At 39.4% G+C, this 20,338-nt stretch overlaps 1 protein-coding gene across 1 annotated transcript in view; it reads left to right on the top strand.

Annotated features, from left to right (window-relative positions):
* The window catches only part of ARHGAP26 (Rho GTPase activating protein 26), a 517,227-nt gene that overhangs the window by 404,564 nt on the left and 92,325 nt on the right, over positions 1-20,338 (top strand). The window contains exon 20 of the mRNA XM_049786899.1: positions 19,863-20,016. Within this exon, the coding sequence (XP_049642856.1) occupies positions 19,863-20,016 (154 nt within the window). The remainder of the gene's footprint in view (positions 1-19,862; positions 20,017-20,338) is intronic.

The following is a 20,338-nucleotide window of genomic DNA, read 5'->3' as shown; positions in this document are numbered from 1 at the left end:
AGCTTCCACATTGCCAGGGATCACTAGAACCATCTTCAATGAAAAACTGAATATGTGGACTGGCATGCAGTAGCCACACAGGAGCAACCCCTCCAAAACTATTTGGAGAGCAGAGTAGATGTAGTAGTTTCAACATACAAGGCTCAGGCAACCACTCACTCTTGTAATTGCCTCAGACCAGATATAAAGAAGCATTTCTACTATGCTGCCAGGTGAAATGTGGCAGTGATTATTGTTTAATCTCCAAGTTTATACACATATAACCATACTGTAAAAAATTAATTCCTCGGGCCGGAGAGATAGCACAGCGGTGATTGCCTTGCAAGCAGCCGATCCAGGACCAAAGGTGGTTGGTTCGAATCCCGGTGACCCATATGGTCCCCCATGCCTGCCAGGAGCTATTTCTGAGCAGACAGCCAGGAGTAACCCCTGAGCACTGCCGGGTGTGGCCCAAAAATAAAAAAAAAAATATATTAACTCCTCTAAGTGAAAGATACCAAGATACAAGCTATATATTTTTATAGACAACTATAGCAGGTAGACCCATAAAATTAGAGGGGCCAAGCAACCAGGTTTTGTACCTTTGATGCAAGATTTCTTCCAAAAAATTGTAAGGAGGCACCTGTGCTTATTTTATCTTTAATGTTTATTATTTGAGGTGTTGAAATGTGTTTCTTGGGACGGTGCTTCTTAGACTTGGGTATAGATAAGAATCACCAAAGAAGCTTGTTAAAAATACAGATGCCTATTCTCCCTAGTACATTCTGAGGGAGGGTGCTGTTGGCTAGAGTCTGAGAATCTGTATTTTTAAAAGCACCTTGGCGATACTTGAGTCCAGCCGAAGGTGAGATGCAGGATGAATGGGAAGGACACTCAAGGATACTTTTCTTCCTTTGTTATTAGAATTTCCCTTTGAATTTCTTGTGAGGTTTGGAACAAATTGTAACCTTGTCTAATCATCAGAAAATAGACTATGTTATTTGAAAGTCATCTCCATCCCCAGTCAGCTCTCAGAACTGGAGTTTATTATTTTCCTTTCCTGAACCTCCATTTACTTATCTACAGAAATCAATCATAAATAACAACTTCCTTTGAGGGTGATCATTCTTCTTAAGTGCATGCAAAGTGTTCGACACTGGGCCTAGAACACAGTAAGCACATCATAAATATTGACTATAATTACAATGATTATCATCAGGCTATAGTTTTACTGTACATTTAACTAAGAAAATTCTGTTTTGTGAGCCAAGGGATGTCTATATGTGAGGATAATGAGGCACTGCCCTGGCCCCAAGAGCACCCTTTTGATAGTCCCATGCAAATCCATCAGCAGCACAGGATCAATTAGGCAGAATTGGTGGAAGTAGAGATGGAGGCCAGGGCTTGTTCGATATGGATCATGTTATCTAGCTGCTGGTATTATAGCTCTGGTTAATTATTTCAGGGAAGTTAATTCATCCTGGACCTTCTCCCAGGTGGGTTCCCTAAATAAGAGATTGAAAATGCAGTATACTTCTCAAGTGTATCTTCCTTGTTGAAAAATAGCTGAGAGTGCATACGATTCCCAGGCTTATGTAACCCCTCTCTCTGAGCATTCTAGGCTTCAGGTCAAGCAGCCTACAGAACTCCCCTACAGATTCTGAGCCCTCTCAGCACATCTGCTTGCTTTGGTATATAGACCCTGAGGCGTAATGTGTCTCTTGGCTTAATTATGTGTGGTTGCTGTGTGTGATTCAGCCATTACAGTTGAGGCAGTCTTAAATAAAGTGGGGCCAAAGAGATACCTCAAGAGGTAGAGCTTGTACCCAGCATGTGTGAGGCCATGACCCCATCCCCCCAGTTCCAACATCACCTAGTATGGTCCTAGTGTGCTTTGAACACAACCAGGAAAGATATCTGTTAAAAAAAAATAATAGCAATGGTGTGAACCACTAATGACAAGAAAACATGTCGAAGATAGATTCACTGAAGGAAGAAAAGCACATACAGAAGCATGTAAATCAACTCATCTCTAACATAATCACTAAGTCAACAAATCTGGTAGCCCATTAATTATCCCATTTGTTAAAAGAAAAATGTACATACATCTATATTTTTATGCACAGCAAAAACTCTTGGACATTTATACACTGTACATGTTATATATTTATATAAAATTCTGTTTCCAAAATTGAAGAGCAATACCTGTTTATTATATATTCACCAATTCCTACATTGTTAAAAAATTAAACTCCATAATATCTTTTGTTTGTTATGTCAAACCCAATTTTTATGAGACACATTTTAAAAATAAGAACATGTGCTCTATCCCCCCCACACCAGGCGGGTCTTCAGGGCCATGCCTGGTTAATCGGGCCCTGTAGTGCAAAGGGACCTTACACCCTGAACATTGACATAATGACCTGGCACAGACCTCTGAAGAAAGGGCAATTTCCATTTATCCCTGAACCAGGGAAGCCATCCACGAAACATCCAGGCTGGTCTATAACATCACCTGGAAGCAATCCTCTACCACGGAAGACCCTACACTGCTCAGACATCGACCTGCTCAAAAGAAACTTCCCATAACACTGAGAAGACTTAACAACAACAACAACAACAACAACAACAACCTGCTTACAGGACAGGGCTCCCTGCATTGCCCTTTGATTGTGAGGTGAAACGAGAGGACGCTCCACATCCTGACCTCAATGTAGGATATGAAGGTTCCAGGATCTTTAATACAGAAACATGATACCAACAACAGAGACTGTGAAAAATAAAAGTGTGTTGACACTACAGACAGTGTCTTGGATTGGACAATCTAGCTTGCCTGGAGCCTAGAGTTGGTCTTGTGCCAGGAAACTTCAGGGGTCGGGTCTCTTTGTATTTAGGCCAAGGTTATTTCTTTCCATGTCCCTCATATTTTAGTGGGCCTATGCAAACAACAATTGCCACTCCAACACCATTTTTACTGTGCTCCTTTGACTCTAATCCTTAAAAAGAACCCACTTAAAATTTGAGGTTAACTTAAGCTAATATGCATGTATTTGGAAATGTAAAAAAATACTATGCCTGTAATGTTTAAGGAGTTACGTAAGTTTTATGGCTTTAGTTTGCCTTGTGTGCTGTTAAGAAATATTATAATGTGTTACAATCTGGGGACGTGAGGGACAAAGTAATTGTACATGGATTCTGTCTTATTTATCTTAATGTTCTTTGGCTGAAATTTCAAAGTTAAGATATCAGCGAGGGGACTTCTGAGAATTATGTTATGGGTGATTGTCCTTCCACTGTAACTTTACCTTGTCCTCTTTCTTTGCATCCTTGTTCTCATAATTAAAAATAAAAAAATTAATAAAAAAAGAACATGTGCTCTTTCTAATGAGCATTAGCACAAGTAGTTTATATGTATGCTCCCCAGATTTTGTTGTTGTTATTGTTGTTGTTTGGGAGGTAATACAAGGCTGTACTCCTGGATCTGAGCTTAGGGATCTCTCTTTGGCTGTGCTTAAGGCATCATGTGGGATTCTGGGAATTGAACCTGGGTGAGCCACATGTAAGGAAAGTGCCGTAACCACTGTACTATTTCTCTAGCCCCATGACTCCCACAAATGTTAAGGTATTTTTTAATTAAAGAAAAGCGTTTTTATTCAAAAGTAAGCTCTGTGTAGAAAAGAGAACTGTGTAGGGAATAGCAGAATATCTGTGTAACACTCCACATCCATGACCCTGGTCAGTAATTCATTAGATGCTCATTCCTCTGTTGTGGGCTTTAAAATGTTGTTTCAGGTGCGAGCTTCCCATCATGCCTCCATGTCTTTCTTTTTTACTTATTTATTTTTTCTTTTATTTAGGCCAGCCTCAAAGACTTTTCTATTCTCTCATGAAATACTAATTCATTGACATTTGTCCTCTTTGCGAAGAAAGGGTTTATTATGGAGAAACACAGTGGAGAAAACATATGTCAGTCATAGGAGCAAAATCAATGGTGATTTTTTTGCGGGGGGGGGGGGGCTACAGCATTTCCACAGCAGATAGGATATTTACCTCTCAGGTGGCCGATTGGGTTTGATCCCCCAGCATTCCGTATGGTCCCCTGAACAATTTCTAAGTGTGGATCTAGGAGTAATCCCTAAATGCTCCCCTCCCCAAATTAAGCGGTGGTTTTGCTAAATTTGTAATATCCTGTCCAAAATTTTAATATCATATACTATATCCTATGTATGAACAAAACATTGGATCAACCAAAATTTTTAGTTACTAACTCACTGTTAACTCTTCAAATTCTTTTTTTTTTTTAATTTTTTATTTATTTTGGACCACAGCCAACAATGCTCAGGGCTTACTCCAGGCTCTGTGCTTGTAGATCATTCCTGGCGGTGCTCATGGAACCATATGTGGTGCTGGGGATCAAATTCAGGTTAGCCTCTTGCAAGACAACTGCCTTAATCTCAGCACTCTCTCTAGACCCCACATACTACTTTTTTTTGTTTGTTTGTTTTTGGGTCACACCCGGCGTTGCTCAGGGGTTACTCCTGGCTGTCTGCTCAGAAATAGCTCCTGGCAGGCATGGGGGACCATATGGGACACCGGGATTCAAACCAACCACCTTTGGTCCTGGATAGGCTGCTTGCAAGGCAATCACCGCTGTGCTATCTCTCTGGGCCCCCACATACTACTTTTTAAGATTATTTTTAAAATAATTGCCTAAACTTTTTATGTGCCTAAACATATTGCCCAAACTTTTCTCTTACAATTATGTTTGTCATAGGAATTAAGACTAAACCAGCCTAAACTCGGGCCACCTCTGATTTTTGTGTGGCTTGGCAAACCACACTAAAGTTATTATTATCAACATCCAACATTACAGAGAAAGATACTATTTGAAAAGGTCTGACCAAACTTCCCAGGTACTCAGGTGTTTCCCAGAGACAGAAAGCTCAGAATTTCTGTGTACTCATCATTTTTTTATTGCAAAATTCATTAAGCTTCCATGCTTATTATCATCCTATCTTGTCAGGATGATGCATTACAGACTTCAATTGCAAAATTTTAACAAGCAGGGGAAAGTACACCTTAGAACAGTACTGGAAGCCTCTGGGTATTTTCCTTTTGCCTTAATTTTTTATTTTCTTACTTTTTTGCATACTGACCTATGTGTCTGCAAAGCTCCTTTCTGTCTGTTAACTCCCTTTACTCCTTGTGTGATTTTGTGCACAGAGCATTTCTCTTTTTGGTTCTATGAAGCATCCCAGGTTCCTCATGAAGGCTCACCATGTTCCCTAGTCTTTTTTGAAGCTAGTCTCACACATAATTGAAAGAGGGACTATTCACTTTGATTCTGATAGAATTTGGTGTGTGGTGGGAAAAGTCCCCTACAGTGACGTAAAGACTGTGTTTCATGTTTGTCCGCCAGCTCTGTATTTGCCAGGCTAGACATGTTCAGGCTTGCTGAGACATGTGGATTTGACTTGGCTCTGCGTGGGCTCTCCTTGCCTAACCACTAAGTCCTGTGATAAACAGAGCCCCTTGCCTCTTGTCTGTGGTGGGGGTGGCATTATGATAAGCGGGAGGCACTTGGTAAATATGGAAAGAGAAGTAGCTTAGCTCCGGAATTTCCATGGCAACCCCCAGAACAAGTATACTATCACCAAAAGGATTCTGAGGCTTTTCCATTTTTAATTGCAGTGATTTTGTTGCATACTCGCGTTTTTTCTGCTCCTGATTTGTACAAAGAAACAGACTACCCAATATAACCAGTACTTTGGTTTCAAGGGCATTGATGGGCTCTCTCTGAAACACCTAAAAATTGCACACCCACAAACTGCCTTTTTCAGAACTTGCATGATACATTTTGTTTTTCTGTTTGTTTTGGTTTTTGGGTCACACCCGGCAGCGCTCAGGGGTTACTCCTGGTTTTATGCTCAGAAATTGCCCTTGGCAGGCACAGGGGACCATATGGGATGCCGGGATTCGAACCACTGTCCTTTTGCATGAAAGGCAAACGCCTTACCTCCATGCTATCTCTCAAGCCCCGCACGATACATTTTGCTTGCTTGTTATTAGATTCATGATTTGGAACATTTATGGAGTGATATGCAAATGTAGTGCTTTCAGTAGACACGTAAAGTACATGAGATGATGCCAACTTTGCAGGTCACCAAAAGAATGGCACTTTCCTGGTACACAGGGTTGCAATATGCCCCTGCGATTGGGTGCTGGTGTTCTAAAGAACTGAATCCTCATCTTGTTTGTCACTTCTGTTGGATCAGAGGTTCCTGAAATCATCCTATACCTTACCCCCATGTGTTGCTAGTTGTTTTGGGGTTTGATTTTATTTGATCAATTTCTTACTTGTGGGCTCCTTTTTTTCTGAGAAACATGAAGAGACATTGTTGACAAATATTTGAGGAAAGCAAAAAGTCTAACTTTAGTCAGTTTATGGGTACTCCTTGATTTGTGGGTATTCTTTCTCTTTTGGTCTTTTTTAAGGTTCTCTTGTTGATTTGACTCACATCTGGTTGTTTTTCTTTTTTGGTCCACTAGCCTATAATTTTATTTTCTTCAGTCATGGCATTGCCATCGTTCACCCTTATACCTTTTAATGAAGACTTCAGAGCTAGTTTGGATCATAAGTGGCATTTAAATAATTTGGTTAACTTTTTGCAGGTTTTGGTAATGTATAAATAAGTCTTTTAAACTACCTAGTTTCATAATGTTGTTCTACCAGGAAAAGCTTTCTCATTTGCCCACCTAACAAAAAACAATTCTCTTGTTTTCAGTGGCATTTGCTGAATCACTTTTCTCTTTATTTTCCAATTCACTCCAAATGCTTCATAATTTGTCTTGGTATAATTTGTTCTAACCACTAAAATGTTTGATTTGCTATTGGTTTTACTCTCCACCCCTTCTCAGGAATAAACTCACCTTCCTTCTTAGTATGGATTTTAAGTATTTCAGTATAGAAGCTGTCTACCCCGAAGTTCTTGGTGTCCTTATTTGCTGTTTCTGTGCCCTATAACATTCTGGTAGGCTTGGTAGGTTAGATTTCCAGATTCCCTTATCATATAGACATCAAGAGATACCAGGAAAGAACCTACTTTTCAGCTGCATATTCAATTCTCTTGTCTGCACAACCATGAGATCTTTTGATTGTGTTTTTTTATATTTTCTTTTTGGACAAAGAACTTCTTTCTGTTGTTTTATTTGGCTCTAGGTAATAACATGTGAAAGATTATATATATTATTTTTTTAAAAGAGTAAACATAGTAATTTCTTTTTTGGTTTTGGGGCCACACCCAGTAGTGTTCAGGGGTTAGTCCTGGCTCTACATTAAGAAACTACTCTTGGCAGGCTTAGGGGACTCTATGGGATACTGGAAATCAAACCTAAGTCAGCCACATGCAAGGCAAATGCCCTTCCCACAATGCTATCACTCTGGCCCAAACATGAACTTTTTTAAATCAATTTTTATTTAGTTTTCATGAAATGACAGTTATTCATGATTTGATTCCAGGTACATATTGTTTCAATACCTATCCCTTCACCAGTATCCATTTTCCTCTCTCAGCTCCACCCACCAGTCAGCCTGTATCTATAAGGGTCACTTTTTTAACATACAGGTTTTTGCACTGTGCTTTACAGAGTTGCTGATATTGTTTCATACATAACATGTCACCGCCTTCCAGCACCACTTCTTCTCCCAGTTGAGTGCTTTCCTTCACCATAGTCATTGCCCCCTCCTTGCCTTATCTCTCAGCCCCATGGGTGGCATATTTCTTACTGAATATCACTTCAAATGTTCTTTGTTTCCTCCATCTTTAGGTATTCATTATTCCATTATTATATTTCTTTATGAGATATTTGTGTGTCAGCCTTTCTCTGAATAATTTCACTCAGAATAATACTCTCTACATACCTCCATGTAGCAGCAAATTGCATGACTATCTTTACTTATGTCTGAATAATATTTCATTGTGCATATGTACCTTGGGCATCTATTCTTGGGCACTGAGCTTTTGCTTTTAGATTTTGGTTATTGTAAATAGTGCTACAAGGAACATAGGGTGCAAATTTCTCCATTTGATTTTGGGCCCTTAAGGTATATTCCAAGAAGTAGAGTTGCTAGAGCAAATGGAAGCCCAAGTTTTAGATTTGTTAGAAATGCCCATCATAGGGGCCAGAGCAGTGGCACAAGCAGTAGGGAGTTTGCCTTGTAAGCACTAACCTAGGACAGACCACGGTTCGATTCCCCCGGCATCCCATATGATCCCCCAAGCCAGGAGTGATTTCTGAGCATGTAGCCTGGAGTAATCCCTGAGTGTCATTGGGTGTGCCCCCCCCCAAAAAAAAGTGCCCATAATATTCATTGTTTATTCTATTTATTCTTCTAATTTACAGAAGGTTGAGTCCTTTTATTTTTACACTTATTCATGTGTGGGTTTTTTTTAATAAATAGTATGTTCTATATGCTGCAGATTTCTTGATTAGCTCATAGAGAATTTTGTGTTTAATACAGTAATAGTAGATATGTCCTTAAAAACTTGAACCTCAGTCTGAATTCTGGTCAAATATTTTGCAAACTCTTGGCCTTGGTTTACAGAACTGAGAATGCCATGTAAGGGGCTGGGCAGTGGCTAGAAGGGAGAAAGATGTGGCAAACTATTATAAATACATTGGTGGAAGAGGTGGAGGATCTTGGGTACTTTGGTGATAGTGAGGTAATTCTGCTGTGTGTATCAAAATCATAAGCATTAAAATCTTGCAGACATGTGACCCAAACTGTATTAATTATGGTTTGTTTGTTTATAATGAATTTTTCAAGGGAAGGGGTAGGCAGATAGAAGGACATCTTGAGACATTGAAGGATTCTGACATTGGTGGATGACATAATGGGTTTGGAACATTGTATGACTGTAGGTCTATTTAAACAGTATTTTTAAATCACGACTCCTGAATAAAAACTGGAGGAGAGGGATATTTCTAAAGCAAAACACTTTAAACACTTTGAACTGTTATTTAAAAATTTGTCAGAAGTTCAAACTGAGATTATTCATAGTTTAACAATTGGAGGTAGATGTGTGAATAAATCTGTGCAAGTTAACACAATCTCTTATTTCATCTGAACAAAATATCAAGAAATCATTCATCTGCTATTTGTTTGGGACCATGCACCAACAGGTGTTCACAATAAAGTCTTTGAATTAATGAAAATTAAAGAAACTTTTAGTATATTAATTTCCTAATGGATAGTAAGGCAGAAAAAAATTTAAATAATTTTTTGAGAAAATAAGTATACTTCTAGGGGCCAAGAGATAGTACATACAGCATTAGGGCTTTTGCCTTGCATGCAGCTGACCCAGGACAGATGGTGGTTCAAATCCCAGCATTCCATAAGAGCCAGCCAGGAGCTTCTCCTGAGAGCAGAGGCAGAAGCAAGCCCTAAGCACTGTTGGGTGTGGCCCATAAACCAAAAAAATAAGTATACTTCTAGCAAAGTATGATTCTAGATGCTAATTTGTAAACTCATAGCCCTGTTTTTCACAAATAATTATCCCAAGGAATGTGAACTATAGTTATAGTTTTTTATTTCCTATGAATTTAGAGATTTTTGTTTTCTTTTTTTTTTTTTTTTTTTTTTTTTGGTTTTTCAGGCCACACCCGTTTGATGCTCAGGGGTTACTCCTGGCTACTTAAGCGCTCAGAAATTGCCCCTGGCTTGGGGGACCATATGGGACGCCGGGGGATTGAACCGTGGTCCTTCCTTGGCTAGTGCTTGTAAGGCAGTCACCTTACCTCTAGCGCCACCTCGCCGGCCCCAGATTTTTGTTTTCTAAAGTTGGCCTCAAACTAGACCTAAACTGTTCCTGTCTTCTCTCCAAAAAATGCAGAGAATATATCCTGTTGAACTCCATAGAAGGTTCATTTTTACTCCCCTTTTTCATATGTTGATCTTGGGTTTCTCTGAGTCTGTCTGGGCTCTTGATGTAAGTTTTATGTGTGAAAGAAATTTCAGCACATTGATTTATTCCTATCTTTAACTGACAAGCAAATTCCCTCAATGATCCTCTGACTATGCAATTTTAGAGTTACTTTTGTTTCTGATAGCAGGCCATATAGTTCTCCCACATGGCAGAATTTAACTCTTGGATTTTAGGGGTTTTGGTTTTGCTTTTGCTTGGTTTTGGACCACACTCAGTAGTACTTCGTTCTTACTCCTGGTTGTGCTCTGAGTACCATGGGGATTTCTTCATACATAGTTGTGCTCAGCCCATTGAACTACCTTTCTTACCCTACTTCTCTTTTCTTTCATTGCTCTTGTTTCTGTTTAGAACTTAAAGTCTTGAAATATTAATATTTCTAAAGCTGAGGATAATTTGTTTTTTTTCTTTGTTTGGGGACCACACCTTGCAGTGCTCAGAGATTATACTGATACTATACTCAGGGATCACTTCTTTTGGGGATCAGAGGGCCACATGTAGTTTTGGAGTTCACACTCAGATTGTATGAAAGGCAAGTACTTCTACATACTGTACATTGTTCCAGTCTCATTTTTTTGTATTTTTTCAAAATGTACTGTGATTCATAATAACCTCATGGCATGTTTAAAGATGGGTCTTTAAACAGGACATTGGAAATTTGCCAAGATAGTAGGGGTTATTTAAATATTTATCTTTGTTTAACATGAATTTTACTCTAATATAATTCATAAGCATAATATATTTTATGCATATGACTAGTACAAGTGGGAAAGTGGTGGGGTTTTTGGGTCACAACACTCCTCTTTTTTGCTTATTAAAGATCTGAATTCGAATGATACCTCTAAACTGCCTTGGCAGTGAACCTAGTCAGACTCATCTCAAAAGGGTTTTGTGATTATTTAGCCAGATATACTTCTTTTTTTTTTTTTTTTTTGATGGCTGCTAGATTTATTTGGTGGGGGAGCTGTACAAAGAGAAGTTGACATCATAATAAATAAAAAAAAAATACATACTTCCCTGAGGGGCATTAGGTAAGCGACTGTATAGTACTAAAGCATTCTGTGTGATGACAAAAGATGGGGTAATATTAAAGTAACCTACTTTAATAAAACACAATAGAAAAATGACCATAACTCAAAATTGGGTTGTAGAAAATGAGATTATTTCAGATTACCAGTTTATTCTTTGGTCTTTGGTTTCATTTTTAGTTTGCAGAAAAGTTATTTAGCCTTTTCACACCAAAGACATACCTTGTTTGTTTAGGTAGGCATTTATAAAGAGAGAAGCGCTTCTTGGGAGCACTGCATTTCATCCTTTAGCTGTGAATGAGTTATCTATTTCTTTTAAATTGTAAACAGACTACTTGCTGGTTTCTCTAGTTTCTTCAGAAAATGATTCAGGCAACTGCCTTCTTTATTATACAGTTCCTTCTTATTTATACAGCCACCTCAAAAAGGGAGGTAATATTTTTATTCATTCAACAAATATTTTTCTTTTTTTTTTAAAACAACTTTTCTTTTTAATGTTCAAATGGCATTCATTGAATTCACATTGACATACCAATTTTATTTATATACCAGCTCCAATCATCTAGTGTTAGGACTTAGACTGATTCTATGTTTTGGCTATTGTGAATAATATAAATATAGCTACAAATATCTTTTTAGATTTTTTTAATCCTTTGGATAAATGCCAATGAATACATTGCTGGATCATTGCAGAACTATATTTACACTAATGTTCTTTTTTTTTTAATTTATTTAAACACCTTAATTACATACATGATTGTGTTTGGGTTTCAGTCATGTAAATAACACCACCCATCACCAGTGCAACATTCCCATCACCAATGTCCCAAGTCTCCCTTCGCCCCACCCAACCCCCGCCTGTACTCTAGACAGGCTCTCCATTTTCCTCATACATTCTCATTATTAGGACAGTTCAAAATGTAGTTATTTCCCTAACTAAACTCATCATTCTTTGTGGTGAGCTTCCTGAGGTGAGCTGGAACTTCCAGCTATTTTCTCTTTTGTGTCTGAAAATTATTATTACAAGGGTGTCTTTCATTTTTCTTAAAACCCATAGATGAGTGAGACCATTCTGCGTTTTTCTCTCTCTCTCTGACTTATTACACTCAGCATAATAGATTACGTGTACATCCATGTATAGGAAAATTTCATGACTTCATCTCTCCTGACAGCTGCATAATATTCCATTGTGTACCACAGTTTCTTTAGCCATTCGTCTGTTGAAGGGCATCTTGGTTGTTTCCAGAGTCTTGCTATGGTAAATAGTGCTGCAATGAATATAGGTGTAAGGAAGGGGTTTTTGTATTGTATTTTTGTGTTCCTAGGGTATATTCCTAGGAGTGGTATAGCTGGATCGTATGGGAGCTCGATTTCCAGTTTTTGGAGGAATCTCCATATCGCTTTCCATAAAGGTTGAACTAGACGGCATTCCCACCAAGCAGTGGATAAGAGTTCCTTTCTCTCCACATCCCCGCCAACACTGTTTATTCTCATTCTTTGTGATGTGTGCCATTCTCTGGGGTGTGAGGTGGTATCTCATCATTGTTTTGATTTGCATCTCCCTGATGATTAGTGATGTGGAACATTTTTTCATGTGTCTTTTGGCCATGTGTATTTCTTCTTTGTCAAAGTGTCTGTTCATTTCTTCTCCCCATTTTTTGATGGGATTAGATGTTTTTTCTTGTAAATTTCTGTCAGTGCCTTGTATATTTTGGAGATTAGCCCCTTATCTGATGGGTATTGGGTGAATAGTTTCTCCCACTCAGTGGGTGGCTCTTGTATCCTGGGCACTATTTCCTTTGAGGTGCAGAAGCTTCTCAGCTTAATATATTCCCATCTGTTAATCTCTGCTTTCACTTGCTTGGAGATTGCAGTTTCCTCCTTGAAGATGCCTGTAATGTCCTGGAGTGTTTTGCCTATGTGCTGTTCTATATATCTTATGGTTTTGGGGCTGATATCGAGGTCTTTAATCCATTTGGATTTTACCTTCGTACATGATATTAGCTGGGGGTCTAAGTTCAATTTTTTGCAAGTGGCTATCCAATTGTGCCAACACCACTTGTTGAAGAGGCTTTCCCTGCTCCATTTAGGATTTCCTGCTCCTTTATCAAAAATTAGGAGGTTGTATGTCTGGGGAACATTTTCTGAGTATTCAAGCCTATTCCACTGATCTGAGGACCTATCCTTATTCCAATACCATGCTGTTTTGATAACTGTTGCTTTGTAGTACAGTTTAAAGTTGGGGAAAGTAATTCCTCCCATATTCGTTTTCCCAATGATTGCTTTAGCTATTCGAGGGTGTTTATTGTTCCAAATGAATTTCAAAAGTGTCTGATCCACTTCTTTGAAGAATGTCATGGGTATCTTTAGAGGGATGGCATTAAATCTGTATAATGCCTTGGGGAGTATTACCATTTTGATGATGTTAATCCTGCCAATCCATGAGCAGGGTATGCGTTTCCATTTCCATGTGTCCTCTCTTATTTCTTGGAGCAGAGTTTTATAGTTTTCTTTGTATAGGTCCTTCACATATTTAGTCAAGTTGATTCCAAGATATTTGAGTTTGTGTGGCACTATTGTGAATGGGGTTGTTTTCTTAATGTCCATTTCATCCTTATTACTATTGGTGTATAGAAAGGCCATTGATTTTTATGTGTTAATTTTGTAGCCTGCCACCTTGCTATATGAGTCTATTGTTTCTAGAAGCTTTTTGATAGAGTCTTTAGGGTTTTCTAAGTGGAGTATCATGTCATCTGCAAACAGTGAGAGCTTGACTTCTTCCTTTCCTATCTGGATTCCCTTGATATCCTTTTCTTGCCTAATCGCTATAGCAAGTACTTCCCGTGCTATGTTGAATAGGAGTGGTGAGAGAGGACAGCCTTGTCTTGTGCCAGAATTTAGAGGGAAGGCTTTCAGTTTTTCTCCATTGAGGATAATATTTGCCACTGGCTTGTGGTAGATGGCCTTCACTATATTGAGAAAGGTTCCCTTCATTCCCATCTTGCTGAGAGTTTTGATCAAGAATGGGTGTTGGACCTTATCAAATGCTTTCTCTGCATCCATTGATATGATCATGTGGTTTTTATTTTTCTTGTTATTGATGTTGTGTATTATGTTGATAGATTTACGGATGTTAAACCAGCCTTGCATTCCTGGGATGAAACCTACTTGATCGTAGTGGATGATCTTTTTAACGAGGCATTGAATCCTATTTGCCAGGATTTTGTTGAGGATCTTTGCGTCTGCATTCATCAGTGATATTGGTCTGTAATTTTCTTTTTTGGTAGCGTCTCTGTCTGGTTTAGGTATCAAGGTGATGTTGGCTTCATAAAAGCTATTTGGAAGTGTTTCTGTTTGTTCAATTTCATGAAAGAGTCCTGCCAAGATTGGCAGTAGTTCCTCTTGGAAAGTTTGATAGAATTCATTAGTGAATCTATCTGGACCTGGGCTTTTGTTTTTCGGCAGACATTTGATTACTGTTTTAATTTCATCAATGGTGATGGGGGTGTTTAGATATGCTGCATCCTCTTCCTTCAACCGTGGAAGATTATAAGAGTCCAAGAATTTATCCATTTCTTCCAGGTTCTCATTTTTAGTGGCATAGAGTTTTTCAAAGTAGTTTCTGATTACCCTTTGAATCTCTGTCATATCAGTAGTGATCTCTCCTTTTTCATTCCTGATACGAGTTATCAAGTTTCTCTCTCTCTCTTTCTTTGTTAGGTTTGCCAGTGGTCTATCAATCTTGTTTATTTTTTCAAAGAACCAACTTCTGCTTTCGTTGATCTTTCGGATTGTTTTTTGAGTTTCCACTTCGTTGATTTCTGCTCTCAGCTTTGTTATTTCCTTCTGTCTTCCTATTCTTGGGTCCTTTTGTTGAGCATTTTCTAGTTCTATTAGCTGTGTCATTAAGCTACTCAGGTAAGCTCCTTCTTCCTTCCTGATGTGTGCTTGCAAAGCTATAAATTTTCCTCTCAGTACTGCTTTTGCTGTGTCCCATAAGTTCTGAGAGTTTGTGTCTTTATTGTCATTTGTTTCCAGGAACCTTTTTATTTCCTCCTTGATTTCATCTCGGACCCACTGGTTATTGAGCATGAGGCTGTTTAACTTCCAGGTGTTAAAGTGTTTCTTCTGAGTCCCTTTGGAGTTCACAAATAATTTCAGAGCCTTGTGGTCAGCGAAGGTAGTCTGCAAAATTTCTATCCTCTTGGTCTTATGGAGGTATGTTTTATGTGCCAGCATGTAGTCTATCCTGGAGAATGTCCCATGTACATTGGAGAAGAATGTGTATCCAGGTTTCTGGGGATGGAGTGTCCTATATATATCCACTAGGCCTCTTTCTTCCATTTCTCTCCTCAGGTCTAGTATATTCTTGTTGGGTTTCAGTCTGGTTGACCTGTCCAGTGTTGACAAAGCCGTGTTAAGGTCCCCCACAATTATTGTGTTGTTGTTGATATTATTTTTCAGATTTGTCAACAGTTGTATTAAATATTTTGCTGGCCCCTCATTCGGTGCATATATGTTTAGGAGAGTGAATTCTTCCTGCTCTACGTACCCCTTGATTAATATAAAATGTCCATCTTTATCCCTTACAACCTTCCTGAGTATAAAGTTTGCATTATCTGATATTAGTATGGCCACTCCAGCTTTTTTATGGGTGTTGTTTGCTTGGATAATTTTTCTCCAGCCTTTTATTTTGAGTCTATGTTTGTTCTGACTATTCAGGTGCGTTTCTTGTAGGCAGCAGAAGGTTGGATTGAGTTTTTTGATCCATTTAGCCACTCTGTGTCTCTTAACTGGTGCATTTAGTCCATTGACGTTGAGAGAAAGAATTGTCCTGGGATTTAACGCCATCTTTATTTCAAAATTTGGTGTGTCTTTTGGGTAGTCTTGTCTTAGATTAGGTCTTTCAGTTTTTCTCTTAAGACTGGTTTTGTGTCTGTGAAGTTTCTGAGCTGTTTTTTGTCTGTGAAACCATGTATTCTTCCATCAAACCGGAAAGTGAGTTTTGCTGGGTATAGTATTCTGGGTGAAGCATTCATTTCATTCAGTCTTGTCACAATATCCCACCACTGCTTTCTGGCATTGAGCGTTTCTGGTGACAGGTCTGCTGTAAATCTCAGGGAAGCTTGCTTGAACATGATTTCCCCTTTTGATCTTGCTGTTTTCAGAATTCTGTCTCTATCTGTGGGATTTGTCATTGTGACTAGGATGTGTCTTGGGGTGGTTTTTCTGGGGTCTCTTTTGGTTGGTACTCTTCGGGCATGCAGGATTTGATCACATATATTCTTTAGCTCTGGAAGTTTCTCTTTAATGATGTTCTTGACCATTGATTCTTCCTGGAAATTTTCTTCCTGGGTCTCTGGGACTCCAATGATTCTTAAGTTGTTTCTGTTGATCTTATCATAGACTTCTATTTTCGTCTGTTCCCATTCTTTGACTAATTTTTCCATTGTCTGCTCATTTGCTTTAAGTTTTTTGTCCAATCTCTCCTGCTGTATGGAATTGTTATGTATCTCATCTTCCACAGCACCAAGTCTATTCTCAGCTTCTGATACCCTGTCCCAGAGCTTATCCATTTTGTCATTCACTTCGTTTACTGACTTTTTCAGTCCTGTTAGTTGACATGTTATTTCAGTTTGGAGTTTTGTGTTTTCTGTCTTCATGTTTTCTTGGTTCTTATTAGTGTTCTGTTCAACTCGATCCATGGTTTCTTTGAGTCCATTGAGCATCTTCCATATTGCTAGTCTAAAGTCCTTATCTGAGAGGTTGATTAGTTGGTTCGTCATTATCTGGTCCTCTGAATTGTCATCTTCATTCTCTATGTCTGATGCTGGCCTGCGTTGTTTCCCCATTGTCACACTTGTATTGTGGGTTTTTCTACGTGTTGTGGTGGTATTCATTGTCTATATGATGCAGGCAGCACACTCCTCTGGCTCCTCCCTTTCTGGATGGGCTGACTTGCCTCTAAGGGAGGGGAGTCCTTCGTGGATGAAGCCTCACACTGGGTCAAATCTTAGGCCCGAGCATGCAACAGAGAAGACAGTCCGGAGAGAAATGTTTGCTTCTGTGATATAGCGCCGTTCTTAGTGTGATTTTTCCTTCTTGTTGCAATGGAGTTCTTTCCTTAGAAAGAGTGCACGGCCGCGTAGCGAAGCGGAACAGCTGTGCTCCGCTGGAGCCTCTTTTTGCCCCACTCGCAAGAGTTTCACGCAAGAGGACAGTAGACAGACATAGACAGGTCACACTCACAGTTTTTCACAGTTGGGCCCCACTGGGCCTGTGTACTTTCGCGGATTTCCCCCGCCTGCTGTCACACACAGGGAGCCGGCTTTTGCAAAGCTTAGCCGGTTTTCATGCTCTGTAGTCCCTCCCTGAAAATGGCGTCTGGGCGAGCGAGGTTTCTGGAGCCTCTTTTTGCCCCACTCGCAAGAGTTTCACGCAAGAGGACAGTAGACAGACATAGACAGGTCAAACTCACAGTTTTTCACAGTTGGGCCCCACTGGGCCGGTGTACTTTCGCGGATTTTCCCCGCCTGCTGTCACACACAGGGAGCCGGCTTTTGCAAAGCTTAGCCGGTTTTCATGCTCTGTAGTCCCTCCCTGAAAATGGCGTCTGGGCGAGCGAGGTTTCTGGAGCCTCTTTTTGCCCCACTCGCAAGAGTTTCACGCAAGAGGACAGTAGACAGACATAGACAGGTCACACTCACAGTTTTTCACAGTTGGGCCCCACTGGGCCGGTGTACTTTCACGGATTTTCCCCGCCTGCTGTCACACATAGGGAGCCGGCTTTTGCCCCAGATATACTTCTTGATAAATTAATTGATCACCAAAACCATCTGGTGATATTAATATATTGTTTCTCTAGTAGCTGTGGAGTATTAGTGACATTTCAAATTCCAAATCCCTATGGCAATTATGCCTGTGCCATTTAGCTAAATCATCCCCAAAAATGTGTGTGCTTTTCTTCAGTGTGTGCTTCCAAGTCTTTAAAGATGAGAAGAAACAGGAAGTTCTCTTATTTGAATGATGTTCTGAAGTTTACAAAACACATTCTTGCTTATAATCCCACTTGATCCTCATGACAGCTCCTTGAGTTATACAGAATAGTTCCCTTCTAAAGACCCTAGACAAGAATCAGTGAAGGAGTGAAAAGTGACTATCAACAGCCAGTCTGAGATGGATGATAGGAGCCAATTTAGATGCTCATTCCCTTAATTTAGTAAAGTATTTTCCAAGTATTATTATGACTGCTTGGATCCTAACCTCCATTTTCTTTTTTTTTTTTTTTTTTTTTTTTTGGTTTTTGGGCCACACCCAGTAACGCTCAGGGGTTACTCCTGGCTATGTGCTCAGAAGTTGCTCCTGGCTTGGGGGACCATATGGGACACCGGGGGATCGAACCGCGGTCCGTCCAAGGCTAGCGCATGCAAGGCAGGCACCTTACCTTTAGCGCCACCGCCTGGCCCCCTAACCTCCATTTTCAATCATATTCAATTATCTAACTTTTACAGACATAAAAAAACTAATATGAAGTTAGATACCAAATACATGGAGATGGAGACAACCAGAAGAGTATCTGGAGAAGCAGTCAGAATTAAGACCTGAATCAATAAGGAGTTGATATCAAGCAGTAGAAGCAGTTGTTTTTTTTTCGGGGTGGGAGGATCACACCCAGTAGCACTCAGGGGTGACTACTCGCTCTGCACTCAGAAATCACTCCTGGCAAGCACATGGGACCATATGGGATGCCAGGATTCAAATCACCATCCGTCCTGGCTTGCCTGTGTGCAAGGCAAATGCCCTACCGCTGTGCTATCTCTCCAGTTCTGACCACTTCACATTTTATTATGAACAGCTAAGAGTTAGAGATTGTAATGGTCTTGGCTCAATTAGCACAATATTGGAAGCAAAAGTTATAGCATCAAAGTTGGGTATCTCAGTAATTAAGGGCTCTGGTTGAATATAAAGAGGATTAAGATGAACATCTTCCAGTCAAAAGGCATAAATTATACATGCATGAGGAGCCATTATTAATATAATAGAAAACCACAGAATCAAAAAATTAAATTTTAAGAAAGAAAAATTATAAATATGGAATAGGCTTTCTTAAAGGTATAATTTATAGTATAATGGCCATTATTATATGGCTTTATACAATAGAGAGACACTCTTGGGAAGAATTTTTGTTTGTTTTTTTTAGGCTACACCTGGTGGCGCTCAGGGGTTACTCCTGTCTCTGCACTCAGAAATCACTCCTGGCAAGCTCAGGACTATGGACTGCTCAGGATCAAACCTGGGTCAGCCATATGCAAGGCAATTGCCATACTGATGTGCTATCGCTCTGGCCCCAGGAAGAAATTGTTAAAGAGGAAGTGTTTCCTAGTCTATTGAAATGAGTGGTTTGCTATTGAATTTCAAAACTAACCATTATGTTATATCCTTAACCAATTTTCTGTTTCTTTGTCTTCTTCTGTCATATTTGTATTACTCAGGGGATCTAAGCAATGATTAAAAGCCCCAGTGGTCCCTCCTAGAGATACTTACTGGTTCAATGATGTTCAGGCTAGCAGTGCCTTACTGATATGGCAGTGGCACAAGGGACCTTCTTGGCTACACCAACAGTGTTAGAAAAGTGATATTGCTGCCACAGGTCAAGCCTTGGTTCTTGTGTATACAATACATGTGCTCGAACACTTTCTACTATTTCCCTGTCCTTGATTTTTAGCTCTTAAACATTTTTTTTAGCTCTTAAGCATTTTCTGTGTCCCCATTGGGACAGAGATCTCAATGTAATCTCTATTAAATAAATATAAGGAAATGTCTTCATAGGAGTAGTACTAATATTAGGCTCTTGGTCTTTGTCTATTCTCAGAAGAACAAAGGAACAGCATTATCAACTCCAGCTTAGAATCAGTCATCTCCTCGAATGCAAACAGCATCCTTAACTCCAGCAGCAGCCTACCACCCAACATGAACTCTAGTGACCCAGACCTGGATGTTCTCAAACCTACTCGACCCAACTCACTGTAAGTACAATTCCCAGTTACCTGCCACAGCAAGTTGTTGGTCATCTGACTTAGAGCATTATTCCATGAACATGATTTAAACTGGCTTAGCAAGTTTGCTGCAGATATTTTAAGCGTTAAAATGTCAAAGGATATCATTATTACTTTTAAGCACATTGCTTTTTGGTCCTGATGATTTTTTTTTTATTAACGATCCTGTTTGAGATGGCTTTGGTGATGGCTTCTGCCTGTGCTAGCTCCTGAGCATGAAAAGCAATTTCATGTGGTTTTACAAATTTCCAAATGCTCTAGCTTTGTATCAGTGGCAATAGTCTGTCTTTTA

The sequence above is a fragment of the Suncus etruscus genome, chromosome 14 (assembly GCF_024139225.1).
Source record: "Suncus etruscus isolate mSunEtr1 chromosome 14, mSunEtr1.pri.cur, whole genome shotgun sequence".
In the NCBI taxonomy this organism is placed as follows: domain Eukaryota; kingdom Metazoa; phylum Chordata; class Mammalia; order Eulipotyphla; family Soricidae; genus Suncus; species Suncus etruscus.
This window is presented reverse-complemented; position numbering and strand designations above follow the sequence as displayed.